A 16849-nucleotide genomic window follows, 5' to 3' on the forward strand; every position below is an offset into this window, starting at 1 on the left:
TCAACCTTGGAACCATTCTCATTCAAGAATTGCCTATCATCATGGAAAGATTAACAGCCTTGCTGTCCAAACAATGGAGTCCCACCCCAGCCTCCTACTTTCCCAGGCCTGTAATCCCTACTTCTCCATATAATCCTTGTCCTACCCTATATAAGCAGCTGGCTTATGGGGGGGGGGGCTCCAGAACAGATTTTTGTGGTTGACCTGCTGCTCTCCCATACTGCTGGAAGTATTGGAATAAAGGCTCCTATATGATTCAACCCTGTCTCTGCTTAATTGGCTCAAGGAGCGAAAGGCAGCATGGGCCCACTGATTGTCTAGTTATGCTTAGTAGCATTGCCTTACAATTATCTACAATGTTCAGTATAGTAACATGCATGTAGCCTAGGAATTGTAGGGAAAGAGAATTTGTCAATTAACACGGGAAACAGCAGATATGGGAGAAGCTCTGAAAACTAAGAAGTTAGCTTTTTGTAAAAGACATTTACATTTGTAAGAGGAATCTCCACTTGTAAGGGTGTCAGGAAGAGGAAGAACTTATCATTAGAAACTTTTATCAATGCAGGAAACTATGTAAATCTACTTAGCAACCTTACTTTTGTTTGCTGTGATTTTCCTGATAAGCTCCCACAACTGACACCCCACCCACACCCCCAACATCTCTGGCCTTCAGCTGAATTTTGGCAAGTTACTCAGTTTTCCAAGGTATCTACCATGTATATAGAAGATATACATGCTATTTAAATCTTTTGTTTTACTCCAGTTAACCTTTTATTACAGGGTATTTGAGCCAAGAACCCAGGAGGGTAGAGGGAAATTATTTTTCTACCCCTAAAGAACAATAAGCTATACCATGTAGCCTAGGTGTGTAGTAGGTTGTACCATCTAGATTTGTGTACATGCATTTTGATGTTCTTGCAAGGACAAATGTACTGAACAGATCCTTAAGCAGAGCCTGACTGTAGTCACAGATAAAACATTTTAAGTGTATCAATATGGATATATACTGGAGGTTTCACTATTACAATGATCTATTTCATAAGTTCATTAAGTGGTACACCTGAAGCATAGTGGTCCCTCCTTTGGTAAAACTGATGTTTGAACTACTCTGTTATTCTTAGTCTCTTATTCTGTAGATCAACTCTGTTATTTTTAGACTGTAAAATAACTTTGTTTTTAGCTTGAATAATAGAAAAGATAAATTTAACTGACCTTGCAAGCTAGCCATCTAAAGGGGCTGATACATGCCCTAACCGGTTTGGCTCAGTGGATAGAGCATCGGCCTTCGGACTGAAAGGTTCCAGGTTAGATTCCGGTCAAGGACATGTACCTTGGTTGCGGGCACATCCCCAGTAAGAGGTGTGCAAGAGGCAGCTGATCGATGTTTCTCTCTCATCGATGTTTCTAACTCTCTATCCCTCTCTCTTCCTCTCTGTAAAAAATCAATAAAATATATATTTTAAAGGGGCTGATACACTGATCTCTAATAATAAAAGAGAAACATGCAAATTAGCCATCCCTCCCTACGCTCAAGCCACGCCCACCATTCGATCAGAGTGATATGCAAATTAACCCGACAAAGATGGCGGACCTGTGGGCAGCACGCATGTGCACAGGCACCGAGCTGCTGGGGGCAGGCGTTCCACACCGCCCCGCCCTGGCTCATCCAGGCCGGTGGGCAGCACACACAGGGGTGAAGCAGCCGGGGGTTGGGAGCAGTAGGACGCCTGGCTTCCACCCAGCCCTGGCCGCTCCAGGCTGGTGCACAGCATGTGGAGGCAAGGAGTGGTCGTGTGGAGCGGGACACCTGGCTTCCGCCCAGCCCCGGTCACTCCACGCAGGTGAGCAGTGCCCGCTGGCGTCCTGCCCCACCAGGCCGCTCCGGGCCTGTGGGCAGCATGCTGAGAGCCTCTGGGCAGAGGAGACATGTACTCAAGATTACAAAATTGTCTGTATAGATATGACAGGTGTTTGTTAGATATGATATATACTCAAGATTACAAATTGTCTGTAAAAATAACTTACACAAGGACCTAAAAGAATGTAAAAAGAAAATGCTTCCTCCTTTGGGCGTTCAGAACTTGATAAAGGTAGTAATCTGCTCTGAACCTGCACGCAATAAAGATGACTCCTAACTAATTGGCTCATTAGGCGTCTTGTCCAGCTAGCTGATTTGCGATCAACACACCAACAAAATAACTGTTTAGGAAAAGTTATTCTTTATTAAAAAATCTAAGTACGAGTCATTCTCAAACACCGTATACATGAAGAACTTATAACACACGAAAAAAAAATTTTTTTTAAATATATATTTGTCGGGGACCAGAGGACATGGCAAAGCCCTGGACTCTACCCTACGTCGATCCTGGAAGGTTTTAAGGTCAAAGCTCAGGAAAGGTTTAAGGCTTAATTAGAGTTTGCAGCAAAGTGAAACTAGACAAGGCTTGACCGAGGCACGACCTCTGTAGCTAAAAGTATCGTAGTAACTGTCAAACAATAGATGGATCTAGACAAAGCTTGCCTAGTCTTGCCCAGCCTGTAACGATCTGTTACTTCCCTATGACAGGCCAAGCCCTAGCAATGATCTATGAAGCATGACCAGTCACAGCTTAGCTATAAAACAGTGTGTGTAAAGAATAAAGTTGCTGGTGCCTTGTGCCAGTCCACCCAACCCCATCTCATGGTCTTTAATCCCACTCCGCCTCTACTCGTCGGACCCTCTCCAAGGTGCGGGTCACCGCATATATTATTGATTTTTTACAGAGAGGAAGGGAGAGGGATAGAGAGTTAGAAACATGGATGAGAGAGAAACATCGATCAGCTGCCTTCTCTACACTCCCTACTGGGTATGTGCCCGCAACCAAGGTACATGCCCTTGACCGGAATCGAACCTGGGACCCTTCAGTCCACAGGCCGACGCTCTAGCCACTGAGCCAAACCGGCTAGGGCATAACACACCAAAATTTTAACAGAGTGAAAAGCTTGGTCTGACTCCATCTTGTTTAAGCCTGCTTTGTCCCCAGGGCCTTACAGCTTCGGCTTAGTTTTGAAAATAGAAATGCTAATCATTGGAAAATTCTGCTCCAGGTTCACAAGGAGATAAAATTCTGTACTTTCTTGAGATGATTTTTTTAGGATGCTCGACTGTCATCTTGTTGGCTGCTGGCTATCTGAATGAAGTCAATTCCTTGCTCTATCACGTTATCACTCAACTCACTGCCTGTTGTGCGGCAAAGAATAGGAACTTGGACTCGTCTACACTAATAAAAGAGAAATATGTAAATTGGTCGTCACTCCGCTACACCCACTAGCCAATCAGGATGAGCATGCAAATTATCCCAACAAAGATTGCAGATTAATTTGCATACGCAGGCGTGGAGCAAAGATTGAAGGCTCCGGCCTGTGCAGAGACTGAAGACGACTGAAGACTGATGAAGCTTGTCTTCTCCACTGTGGCGGGAGCCGAGAAAGCAAGCCTCTCCGCTGTGGCCAGACCAAAGGCCTGGGTCTCGGGTGCTGGAGGAAAACCGGTGCCGGCAGCCAGGGGAAGGAAGGCCTATTGCGTGAATCTTCATGCAACAGGCCTCTAGTTTACAATAATTCAGTTCATCAAAGAAATACAATATAAAACAAACCTAGAGGCAACCAACACACAATCATAGAATGGCGAAAGTGGAAAAATAAAATCCTAAGTGTTGGCAGGATGCAGAGTTATCAGAACTGCCTAGTGGGAGTACACATCAGTATAACCACTTTGAAGCACTCTATTCAAGTATGTATTAGAATGGAAGGCAGCAAACCAGAGCTCACAAGCCAAATTTGGTGGTGTCCTGTTTTCATACAGCCCAAGGGCTGAGAATGGTTTTGACAGAGTTGAGCACTTGATTCAGAGATTATTTGGCTCACAAAGCCTAAAATATTTATTATGTGGCTCTTTATGGAGTTTGCCAACCTGTATACTGGAGCTAATTGTAACAATTGACTCAACCATTCCAGTCAAACAGAAATATGTACAGTATATGCCCCAAAAGACAAGTTCTGGGAACTTCCAGTAGCACTATTGATAAGAAAGTTTGCAGAAGCACATACTGAAAATTAGTGAAATGCCCATCAACAGTAGGATAAATACCACGCAGTAATGAAAACAGTGACCTACAAACACACAAAATGGACGACTTTAAACGTAATCTTGAGCAAGAGAAACCAGACACAAAAAAGATCACATAGTATGATTCCATTTACACATAACTTAGAATCAGCAAACAACTCAATGCAGTTGAAAGCAGGGGTGAGGTGTGTGTTTAACCTGAAGGAACCATGAGATGGGAGAGCTACTGACAGGTTGATAAGGTTCTTTATTCTGGGTGCTGGCTTCAGAGATGTATTCATTTTGTGCAACTACATGGAATAGATGAAGAAAAGGAGGAGCAAAAAAAGGTCTTATTAAAACAGGCCAATGATGGCGACACGCGAACTCATTTTTTTGGTTGATTTTTCTTTGTTAAATGGCATTTAATTATATAAAATAAATATCAAAAATACATAGCTGATTCTCACAGCCAATTGGCCTGGAGGTCAATTCCTCCCAGTAATACCTACAACAATCAAGGCTTAACTACAACAAGACTGTGCACACAGCCCACAAAGGGGTGCACCAAGAGTGTCCACCTCAGGTAATTGGGGAGGCTGAGCCACTGGACCCTATAGGACACCTAGCACACAAAGCAACTCTACCAACACAGGGAAGCATAAAAAAAGCAGAGACAAAGAAACAGGTCACAAATGAAAGAAATGGAGGAACGCAAACAACTGGATATAGAGCTCGAAACCACGGTTATAAGGTTTTTCAAAAATTTTCTAGAAACCGCCAATAAATTTAGTCAGACCCTGGAGGATATGAAAAAGACCAACTAGAAATTAAGCAAACACTGACTAAAATAAAGAATAATATACAGAGATCCAATAGCAGACAAAAGGATCCCAAGAATCAACTCAAAGATTTCAAATACGAAGAAGCAAAAAATACCCAACCAGAAAAGCAAAAAGAATCCAAAAATATGAAGATAGTGTAAGGAGCCTCTGGGACAACTTCAAGCGTACCAACATCAGAATTATAGGGGTACCAGAAGAAGAGAGAGGGCAAGATATTGAAAACCTATTTGAAGAAATAATGACAGAAAACTTCCCCTTCCTGGTGAAAGAAATAGACTTACAAGTCCAGGATGCACAGAGAACCCCAAACAAAAGGAATCCAAAGAGGACCACACCAAGACACATCATAATTAAAATGCCAAGAGCAAAAGACAAAGAGAGAATCTTAAAAGCAGCAAGAGAAAAACAGCCAGTTACCTACAAGGGAGTACCCATACGACTGTCAGCTGATTTCTCAACAGAAACTATGCAGGCCAGAAGGGAGTGGCAAGAAATATTCAAAGTGATGAATGCCAAGAACCTACAACCAAGATTACTTTATCCAGCAAAGCTATCATTCAGAATTGAAGGTCAGATAAAGAGCTTCACAGATTAAGGAAACGCTAAAGGAGTTCATCACCACCAAACCAGTGGTATATGAAATGCTGAAAGGTATTCTTTAAGAAGAGGAAGCAGAAGAAAAAGGTAAAGATAAAAATTATGAACAGCAAATACATATCTATCAACAAGTGAATCTAAAAATCAAGTGAATAAAAAATCTGATGAACAGAGTAAACTGTTGAATATAATAGAACCAGGGGCATAGAAAGGGAGTGGACTGACAATTCTTGGGGGGAAAGAGGTGTGGGGGTGCAGGAAGAGACTGGACAAAAATCGTACACCTATGGATGAGGACAGCGGCAGGGGGTAAGGGCAGAGGGTGGGGTGGGAACTGGGTGGAGGAAAGGTATGGGGGGAAAAAAGAGGAACAACTGTAATAATCTGAACAATAAAGATTTAATTAAAAAAAAAAAAAAAAATATATATATATATATATATATATATATATATATATATATATATAACTGAGGGACAAATAGTATGGTATTTATGAGACAAATAGAAATATGAACATCAACTATATCCAGAATTTAAAAATTATAAAGCATTTACTATTAAGAATGACTAGTCATGACGTTTTTAGGAAAGATAACAGTAAGACATTGTGAACAGATCATGAGAATTCTCACTTCTTATTACAGAGTGTTTTACAAAGTGTCATACTTTAAAAAGATATTAGTTTGTAAGAACATGGAATAACTTCAAAATGCAATGGGTATTTAATTTTAAAGCGTGCCTTTATCTGGCCGCTGGGTAAAGCTATCAAAAAACTACTGATCTGCAATGTGTTAATGTGCTTAGGATGTAATTCTCTACATTTGTATGTACTTAAAATATTTTATTAAAAAAATACAGCACAATATGAGCACTGTCACTGAAGCATATTTTGGAGACAACAGAAATCATGTCCATCTCAGAAAAATTTGCAAGGATCAAATTGAATTTATGAAAAGCATTCTATAAGATGCAAAGTGCTTTCAGAATGCAAGTTTTAATATTTTCAAATTGGAGCTATGAAGTAAGACTTCCTTCCTAAAATCAATGTCCTTTAAAAACAAAGAGGGTTAGATAAATTTTTAGAAATGAAAGCACCTCTTAGATACACACAGATACACACACGAGAACACATAGGTCACAGACAGTTTCAGAAGACTTACTTCTTTTACTATCTTTCTAGATAAGGTAAAGGAGTATACTATACAATAAGAGCCTAATATGCTAAATGCCTGGTTGTCCATTCAACCAATCAAAGGGTAATATGCTAATGATATGCTAAGGCCGCTCAACCACTTGCTATGACATGCACTGACCAGTAGGGGCAGACAGTCGACCAGTCAGTCGCTATGACAGGCACTGACCACCAGGGGACAGATGCTCCAACTGGTAGGTTAGCTTGATGCTGGGGTCAGCCAACTGGGAAAGAGGGAGACAGGCTGGACATGCCCTGGAGTTCCCCCACGGTGCCTCCGTTGCTGGGCAACCTCCTGCGTCCCTCCACAGCCCCGATCGGCACCAGTGGGGTCCCTTGGCCTGGCCTGTGCCCTCTTGCAATTTGGGACCCCTTGGGGGATGTCGGAGAGCCAGTTTCGGCCCAATACTGCAGGCCAGGCTGAGGGACCCCAATGGCGCACAAATTCATGCACCAGGTCTCTAATACTTTATAAATGTCAGGCATGTCTAAACTCTTCTATCATACCAACGACAGGAAATTCCATTTATTAGAGAAAAGATTAAAATACTGTGCACCAAAAAAAATAAATAAATAAAATAAAATAAAATAAAATAAAATAAAATAAAATACTGTGCACCAATCCCCAATCAGAATTTTTCCCAAATAAATGAACTATGAGATCCTAGATGAGTGATAAAAATCACCAAAACCAACAAACCCTGTGAAACAGTGAGTGGAGGGAACCAGGGCAGAGATGAACTTGTAAACCGAAGAGAAGCACAAACATGGTCAAAACAAGCAAAACCTATGACATTAAGACACATCATTAACAAATCTCATGAGGGGTTGGGGGTGAGATCCCTTGTTTTTAAATTTAACAGAGCCTTGGTTCAGTGACTGACTACATTACCAACATGCAGGATGAATGATCAAATTAACAAGACTCCCTAGGCTGACACTCTACATTAGGACTGTTACCTTGGTCACCACACCTTTTACCTTCCAAGAACGTAACTTAATGCCCAAGGATCTTTTACATACCTTGTAATTCTGGTGAGATTCGAAGTTAGAAAGTGGAGTGTTGCATGCAGTGGAAAAAGGCATGACTTTCATACCTCTATAAACAAGGCCTTTATCATAAAGTTGTTTGAAGACCCACCTGTCAAGTAAAGAAACGTTTTAGAATCCTAAATAATAAAATGCTAATATGCAAATCGACAAAACGGCAGAACGACTGGTCACTATGACGTGCACTGACCACCAGGGGTAGACAGTAAATGCAGGAGCTGCCTCTTGGTGGTCTGTGTACTCCCACAGGGGGAATGCCACTCAGCCAGAAGCTGGGCTTATGGCAGGCGAGTGCAGTGGTAGAAGCCTCTCTTGTCTCTGCGGCAGCAATAAGGACCCCTTGGGAGGATGTCCGACTGCCAGCTTAGGCCCGCTCCCTAAGCCGGTAGTTGGACATCCCCCGAGGGGTACCAGACTGTGAGAAGTTGCAGGCTGGGCTGAGGGCCCCTCTATCCCCAAGCACATGAATGTCGTGCACCGGGCCTCTAGTAATTATATAACCAAAATTCTCTTTCCCCAAAGGCAAATATTTATGCCAGGTTTCATTTATACAGTTTGTGTCAACCACAGACATGAAAACACAATGTTTCTCAACTGAAGATTCACTGGTAAATTACAACAGATCACAATGAGCCTTTATATAGACATGAAAATGCTATTATCTGTTGACATGGAAACATGTTCATATCTTAATGTTGACTGAAAAAAGTTGACACCATAATGTACAGAAAGGTACCAATTATGCAAAACTGCACATTTCAGTACAGACTGTCCTCGGGTTATATCAGACTCGATGTATGTCGTTTCGTGGTTATGTTGCCATCACATATATATATAAAAGTTCCGTCATTTTGATGTATGTGCTTTATGTTTTTATTATTTATTTACCACAAGGTCAAGAATTATTATCTTTCTTTTAAATTTTTCTTACTGTTTCACTTCATTACTGCTGTGTATGTACTCCATGTGAGTGACGTAGGTCAGTGATCGGCAAACTGCAGCCCCTTGAGTGTGGCTCTTCCACAAAATACCACGTGCAGGCGCATACGTACAGAGCAATTGAAACTTCGTGGCCACCCTCAAGGGGCCAAAGAGCCGCATGTGGCATGCGAGCCGCAGTTTGCTGACCACTGACATAGGTGCTTACATAGGTGGGTTCCAACTTAAGGCAAAAACTGCGTCACGTCGTGCCGTAGGAACAGATCTCCGATGTAACCCGAGGACCTACTGTATACATATTTACATTTTTCAGGAGTGATGAAAAAATAGATTTCCAATAACATCTTAACTATGGCTGGCATTTTAGTTTTTCGTTTTTAAATAGTTTTCTGGTGTATTGCTTAAATTTCACTATAATGGGTAGTTTCACTGCACTGGGATTAAAGTCAGTATGTCTGCTACACCTAGCCAAAAACTTTAGCATGCTATTTTAAGTTAAATGTACTAATAGAACTGCAAACATCCATAAGAATCATCCTAGATTTTCTCGTGACTACTCACCTCTCCCAATTAGATGCAAGAATGCACCAGTGAGAACCCTTATTTAATTCTGCCATATTAAAATTCATCTTCAGTCTCATTCCTCCTATCTGTCTGTCAAAATAAAATGAACTAAGCCCTCTCTCCTTTGCTAAAATACAGTTCTATGAAAACTTTGTATTTGTTCATGGTATTCTTTTGGCTGCAGATAAAGCTTAACTATGTGCCTTATTTATATGCCAAGACTTTCCTCACGAAGACTAACATCTTAATACCAACCGGCTTTAAAAACTGTTTTCCTGAGTCATGTATGTTTTATGTAAATTAAAAGTATAATGTAGAGCTGTATTTCCCAACATGTAGGTACTAGCCATAGGTGCTCATTTAAATTTAAATTCATTAAAACTAGAAATTCAGTTTCTCAATCACAGCAGCTACATTTACGTGCTTAATAGCCCCTGTCTAGAGCATAAATAGTGCCTGCTTTTCAGATGTTTAACATGAACCCTGGTTTTTAGGTGCTCCAATCATGAAAACTCCAGCTGTTCAGTGAATAGGAAGCTGCCTGGCCAAAGTCCCTAGCACAGGGGTGGGCAACCCCAGGCACGCGTGCCAAACATGGCACTCCAGTAACTTTTGCTGGCACACGAAACCCTCTCTTATAATCTTCCATTTACAATTTTTTTCTTAGTATCAACTTTATTTTGCAGATACATTCAGTGTAGGTGCATCTTAAATAAATAATTTTACGTAACATGTATACATTAAAAAATAAATGTATTTTTCATCATCATATACTGTTTTTGTCGCTCGAATGAATTTTACTATTTCTTCAAGATTCTACACAAACGTACACCTTAAGAGATATCAAGTAGGTGTAACATGTTCTCAAAAAATTAGGGTTGGCACACAGAAGAATTTTGAGTCAGAGATTTTGCTGGTTTTGCATGCACTTACAAAAAGGTTGCCCGCCCCTGCCCTAGCTGTCAAATAATCTGATCAGCTTATAACTTGGGTACATGTGTCTAGAGATACATCAACAGGGGCACACCAGAGTCAAAAAGTCTAGGAACTGCCCTATGGTGTCTTGCTCCTCTGTGCCAAGCATGTGCACCAGATTCTGGATCACAGAAACGTGAGCAAGTAGATAGGAAAGCAATATGGGCCACAAGCAGCTACAATGCAGTGCAATCCAAGTGCATCCTACAGAATGGTGCTGCTACTCACCTGTAATTATGTATAATTTACCCGAGATATGTACAGAGGGTATTTTACAATTCTAATGATGATGCCTGCTTACCCATTAATCTGTAATAATAAAAGCATAAAATGCAAATTGACCAAACGGCCGAACAGCAGAATGACCATCTGAACGATCACACTATGACACGCACTGGTGCCAGGCCAGCCAAGGTGGGTGCAATGCGATTCGTCAGGGGGCCCTGTCATTGCCTGATTGCCCCGCCAAGGGAGGACCAGGCCACCGCCGGTGGGGTGATCAATCTTGGGGGCGGGCGGCGTGCTCCGCAACTGCCCCACAGAGGGAGACCCAGGCCATCTTCTGCAGGGGAATCAATTAGGGGGCTCCACGATCGATTGCCCTGCAGAGAGAAGCACAGGCCACCGGCCGGAGGGGCAATTAATTGGCCGGGGCCTCCGCTATCACCCCAAAGAGGGATGCCCAGGCCATCCTCTACGGGGCCATCCATCAGGAAGATCCACAGGATAGCTCCGCTATCACCCCAAATAGGAAGGCCCAGACAACCGACCAGTAGGCTGTGATGGGTGGGCGGGGCCTCCCTCTGGGGGCAATCTATCGTGGAATCCCAGATGTCTGATTGCCAGCTTAGGCCTGCTCCTCTGAGGATTCCGGATTGTGAGAGGGCACAAGCCGGGCTGAGGGAGCACCCCCCACAACTGCATGAATTTCGTGTAATTTCTAGTAATATATAATGATTTTCAGATGATAGTAGTAGGCTCAAGTTAAAGTCACCTATCAAGACTGGCACTGCAGCCGAAACCGGTTTGGCTCAGTGGATAGAGCATCGGCCTGCGGACTGAAGGGTCCCAGGTTCGATTCCGGTCAAGGGCATGTATCTGGGTTGCGGGCACATCCCCGGTGGGGGATGTGTAGGAGGCGGCTGAGCGATGTCTCTCTCTCATCGATGTTTCTGACTCTGTCTCTCTCTCTTCCTCTCTGTAAAAAATCAATAAAATATATTTTTTAAAAAAATAAAATAAAAAATAAAAAAAGACTGGCATTGCAGCCCTGACTGGTTTTGCTCAGTGAATAGAGTGTTGGCCTATGGACAGAAGGGTCCCAAGTTTAATTCTAGTCAAGAGTATGTACCTTGGTTGTGGGCACATCCCCAGTAGGCAGCTGAATTGAGGTTTCTCTCTCATCAATGTTTTTAACTCTCTATCCCTCTCCCTTCCTCTCTATAAAAAATCAGTAAAATATTAAAATGAAAAAGACTGGCACTACAACAGTTGTCTTATAATAAACTAGAGGCCCGGTGCACGAAACATGCACTTGTGGGGGTGGGGGGATGTCCCTCAGCCTGGCCTGTGCCCTCTCGTATTCCGGGAACCCAAGAGGAGCAGGCCTAAGCAGGCAACCGGACGATCTTAGCATGAGCACGGCTGAGTGGCGCTCCCCCGGTGGGAGCACACTGACCACCAGGGAGCAGCTCCTTCGTTGAGCGTCTGCCCTCTGGTGGTCAGTGCGCATCATAGCAACCAGTCATTCTGCCATTTGATGGATTTGTGTGTTAGACTTGTAATATATAGGACTAGAGGTTCGGGGCACGGATTCGTGTACCAGAGGGGTCCCAAGGTGTGGCCTGGGTTATCGGGCCGAAACCAGCAGTCCACCATCCCCCGAGGGATGTAGTAGTGCGTGAAGCAGCAGGCGGTTAAGAAGGAGCCCAAGCCTGGCCAGGCGCCACTCCTGCTCATCCCAGCCCCACTGTGCCTGCCGCCACCACTGCTCGGTGGCTTGTTGCCACTCTGCTGCGGTCTCTGCGTGCCCGACCTAGGGAGACACAGGCACGCCCATGACTGAGAAGCGGCCACAGGCTCGCGCCCAGTCCCGATCCCAAGCCCGATCCCAATGGGGGAGGGGCGCGCAGGGGGAGTGACAGCGGAAGAGGCTCACACCTTCGCAGCAGCACTCGTCAGCCGGGCCAGCTGTGAGTTCAGCATCTGGTGCCCAACAGTCAACTGAGTGGCACTCCTGGTGTGGGAATGCACTGACCACCAGGGTCAGCTCCTGCATCGAGCACCTGCCTCCTGGTGGTCAGTGAGCGTCATAGCGACCAATTGAACGGTCGCTTAGGCTTTTATACATATAAATTAGGTTGATAAGTAAAATCCATTTTGAAACAGTTATGGCATAGAACTGTGCTCAACTTTTCTCTCAGTATAAAATTCAAGTACATAGCCTCATAGGCTTAATTCCTTAAAAAAAAACAAACTTCTGAAACTAGTTTCCCTAAATGTTATACCAATCAATTTGGCAAATATCTTTAACTGATATTTCTTTTAAATTTATTTTCAATTACAGTTGACATATTATTTTATTAGTTTCAGGTGTACAACATGGTGGTAATACATTTCTATAATTAATGAAGTGACCTCCCACCCCTTTAAGTCTAGTGCCCATTCTGCACCAGTTATTGTAATATTATTGTCTATATTCCATATTCTATACTTTACATTGCTATTTTGTTAACTACCAATTAATCTCTTCACCCTTTCACCCAGCCTCCTATTCCCTTTCCCATCTAGCAACCACCAGTTTGTTCTGTTTATCTATGAGTTTGTTGACATATTTTGTCCTTTAGATTCCACATATAAGTGAAATCATATGGTATACTAGCGGCTTGGTGCATGAAAATTCATGCTCTGGAGGGGTGGTCCCTCAGCCCAGTCTGCACCCTCTCACAGTCCGGGAGCCCTCAGGGGCAGGAGGCAACCCAGCAATCAGGGTAAGGCGACACCCCATCATAGCCTCGGCCAGCACTGGTTACCTGCGCCTCGGGCCAAACCTGGGCGGCTGGGGGTGCTGAGGGGACTGGGGGACTCCGGAGGCAGGCCTTGCTGCATGCCTGCCGCCCCGGCGGGGCTGAGCGCTGCCATCTTTGAGGGTGGGGCAGTCAATTAACATATTCCCTCCTTATTGGCTGTGGGCGTCACCATATTTTGATGGTGTGAGGGCCAATTGGCACATCCCCTTCTTATAGCTGTAGTCACAGCCATCTTTGAGGGTGGGGCAGTCAGCATATGCCTCTTTATTGGCTGTGGGCACCACCATGTCACAACGGCGTGAGGGTGAATTAGCATATCCCCTCTTTATCAGATAGAATTTCTTTCTCTGATTTATTTCACTTAGCATAATGTCTTCTAGGTCCACCCATGTTGGCAAAATGGTAAGATCTTATTTGTTTTTCTTAATGGCCGAGTAATATGTCGTTGTACATGAGGATCACATCTTCTTTGCCCACTTGTCTATTAAAGGACAGTTAGGTTGCTTCTATACTTTTGCTACCCTATATAATAAAACCCTAATATGCAAATCAACTGAACAGCAGAATAACCAGTTGCTATGACGCACACTAACCACCAGGGGGCAGATGCTCAATGCAGGAGCTGCCCCCTGGTTGTCAGTGCACTCCCACAGGGGGAGCGCCCTCAGCCAGAAGATGGGGTCACGGCCGGCAAGTGCAGGGGTGATGGCAGGAGACCTGCCTCTGAGGCAGCGCTAAAGAGAAGTGAGCTCAGCTTCTGGTTGAGTTGCGCCCCACTCAGCCAGAAACTGGGCTCACGGCTGGTGAGTGTAGCGGCTGTTGCAGGAACCTCTCCCACCTCCGGGGTCCCAGAGTACAAGAGGACGCAGGTTGGGCTGAAGGAACCCCCCAGTGCACAAAATTTCATTCACCGGGCCTCTAGTAGTAAATAACACTGCAATGAACAGAGGCATGCATGTATCTTCTCAAATTAATGTTTCGGATTTCTTCGGCTAAATACCCACAAGGGGAATTGCTGGTTCATAAGATAGTTCTATCTTCAATTTTATTTTTAGGAACCTCCATACTGTTTTCCACACTGGCTACAACCAATTTCCAATCCCACTAACAAGACATAAGGCTTCCCTTTCTCTACATCTTTACCCAAAGTCCATAGTTTACTTTAGTGTTCAGTCATTTTGAACATTCTATGCTTTGGGGTAAATGTGTAATGACATGCATCTATCATTCTAGTGTCCTTTAGAGGTTGGTTTTGAATTTAGTTAATTTTGGATTCTGGATAGTAAGATATCTACGTATTTTGTCGTAGACAATGGCCCCAGTAGATTGTGCAGCAAGCAGTAATCAAATATACTGGTATTTCTGCATCAGTGCATACAATTGCTCACACTAAGTAGAATAAAAAACATAAATGGTCTGTTACCAAACTGGGGCTCAAAGACAAATCTCTATAGGATACTAAAATGATACATACATGTCATTATACACTTACACCAAACCACAGAATGTTCAAAAAGAGTGAAAGCTAAAGTACATTGTGGACTTTGGGTAATTATTGTGTCAATGAAGGTTCAATTGTAACAAACATACTGTTCTACAAACATAATAATGGCTAGGCCGGGGTGGGCAACCCCTGGCACACGTGCCAAACATGGCACGCCAGTAACATTTGCTGGCACACGAAACCCTCTCTTATAATCTTCCATTTACAATTTTTTTCTTAATATCAACTTTTTTATTTTTCAGATAAATTCAGTGTAGGTGCATCTTAGATAAATAATTTTACGTAACATGTATACATTAAAAAATAAATGTATTTTTCATCATCATATACTGTGTTTTTGTCACTCGCATGAATTTTATTATTTCTTCAACGGTCTTCACATATGTACACCTTAAGAGATATCAAGTAGGTGTAACATGTTCTCAAAAAATTAGGGTTGGCACGCAGAAGAATTTTGAGTCAGAGATTTGCTGGTTTTGGCATGCACTCACAAAAAAGTTGCCCACCCCTGGGCTATGCAATGTGTGTGGGGCACAGGGCATAAGGGAACTGTCTGTACCCTGCTCTTAGTTTTGCTATGAACCTAAAAATGCTGTAAAAAAAAATTGAAAGTTTTAAATCTTTAAACACCAAAACAACCCATCATTACTCTATTATGTAATACAGGGATGGGCAAAAGTAGGTTTATAGTTATGAGTATGCAAAATACTGTTCATTCTTGTATTATTTTAATTGCTGTATTTTCTATTTTCTAAAATTAGTGAATTTAGAGAGATAGATAGATAGATAGATAGATAGAGATATCAATCTGTTGCTTCACTCATTCAGGCATTCATTGGTTAATACTTGTGTGTCCCCTGACCAAGATCAAACCTGAAACTGTGGTACATTAGGACAATGTTCTAACCAACTAACCTATGCAGCCAAGGCTAATTATTACATTTTCTTTATGAAAAACTGGAGAGCTATTTTTGTCAACCCCTGCATGACAAAATATTCATTATATTTACAATTTCAAATAAACCTACCAGACAGATTCCATGAATTCTGGATAGAGTGTTTTATAGTCATTGTCAAAGTCAATCCATCGGCCAAGTCTGGTAACAGTAGACTAAAAAAATATAAATATTAGTTGTTAGAGAATATTTGTTATTGTAAATCAATGTGCTTTACTTCTTTATCAGCACATGTAATGATTTTTGGAAAACACAACAATCAGTGATTGAGGTAAATCTATATTGCTATCAACATACTATGTAAGATTAAGCACCAGATTCTTCTGGCATTCATCCTATATGAAAATGTTATTTGCGCCGAAACCGGTTTGGCTCAGTGGATAGAGCGTCGGCCTGCGGACTGAGGGGTCCCAGGTTCGATTCCGGTCAAGGGCATGTACCTGGGCTGAGGGCACATCCCCAGTGGGAGATGTGCAGGAGGCGGCTGATGGATGTTTCTCTCCCATCGATGTTTCTAACTATCTCTCTCCCTTCCTCTCTGTAAAAAATCAATAAAATATATTTAAAAAAAAAAAAAGAAAATGTTATTTGCAAGTTATCAATATGCCCTTACAGTCTACCAAAGTTACCATTCAACAAAAGCTATAGCTATAACTGTTGCTGGCAAGAATTATTAATGGATATTAAAACTACTGAGTTAAAGTATGAGAAACAGGATATTTGCAAAGAATCTCCCCACAGAATATTAATTAGAAAGGAAAAACTCCAACTTTACAATAAAGAAACCTGACACAGATCACCTTAGTAACCAAAGTTAACATAATCAATGAGACATATCAGTATCACAGGCCCCCTAATGACAGACTAAAGGTATGATGTCACTTCTGAGACAGTTTTTCCAAAAATGCAAATCCTAAATTGAATCCTGAAAAAACAGTAGATATTGAGGGAATTTCTTAAAAATAACTGGTTTGGCCCTAACCGGTTTGACTCAGTGGATAGAGTGTCGGACTGCGGACTCAAGGGTCCCAGGTTCAATTCCAGTCAAGGGCATGTACCTTGGTTGTGGGCACATACCCACTAGGGAGTGTGCAGGAGGCAGCCGATCAAT

General features: G+C 42.6%; 1 protein-coding gene across 3 annotated transcripts in view; it reads right to left on the minus strand.

Annotated features, from left to right (window-relative positions):
- The window catches only part of IARS1 (isoleucyl-tRNA synthetase 1), a 105172-nt gene that overhangs the window by 77507 nt on the left and 10816 nt on the right, over positions 1-16849 (minus strand). For all 3 annotated transcript variants that reach the window (XM_059656267.1, XM_059656269.1, XM_059656268.1), the window contains 2 exons: positions 15811-15893; positions 7745-7862 (listed from right to left, as the gene is read on the minus strand). In XM_059656267.1, coding sequence (XP_059512250.1) covers positions 7745-7862; positions 15811-15893 — 201 coding nt within the window. The remainder of the gene's footprint in view (positions 1-7744; positions 7863-15810; positions 15894-16849) is intronic.

This window comes from Myotis daubentonii, chromosome 11 (genome assembly GCF_963259705.1).
Source record: "Myotis daubentonii chromosome 11, mMyoDau2.1, whole genome shotgun sequence".
Classification (NCBI taxonomy): domain Eukaryota; kingdom Metazoa; phylum Chordata; class Mammalia; order Chiroptera; family Vespertilionidae; genus Myotis; species Myotis daubentonii.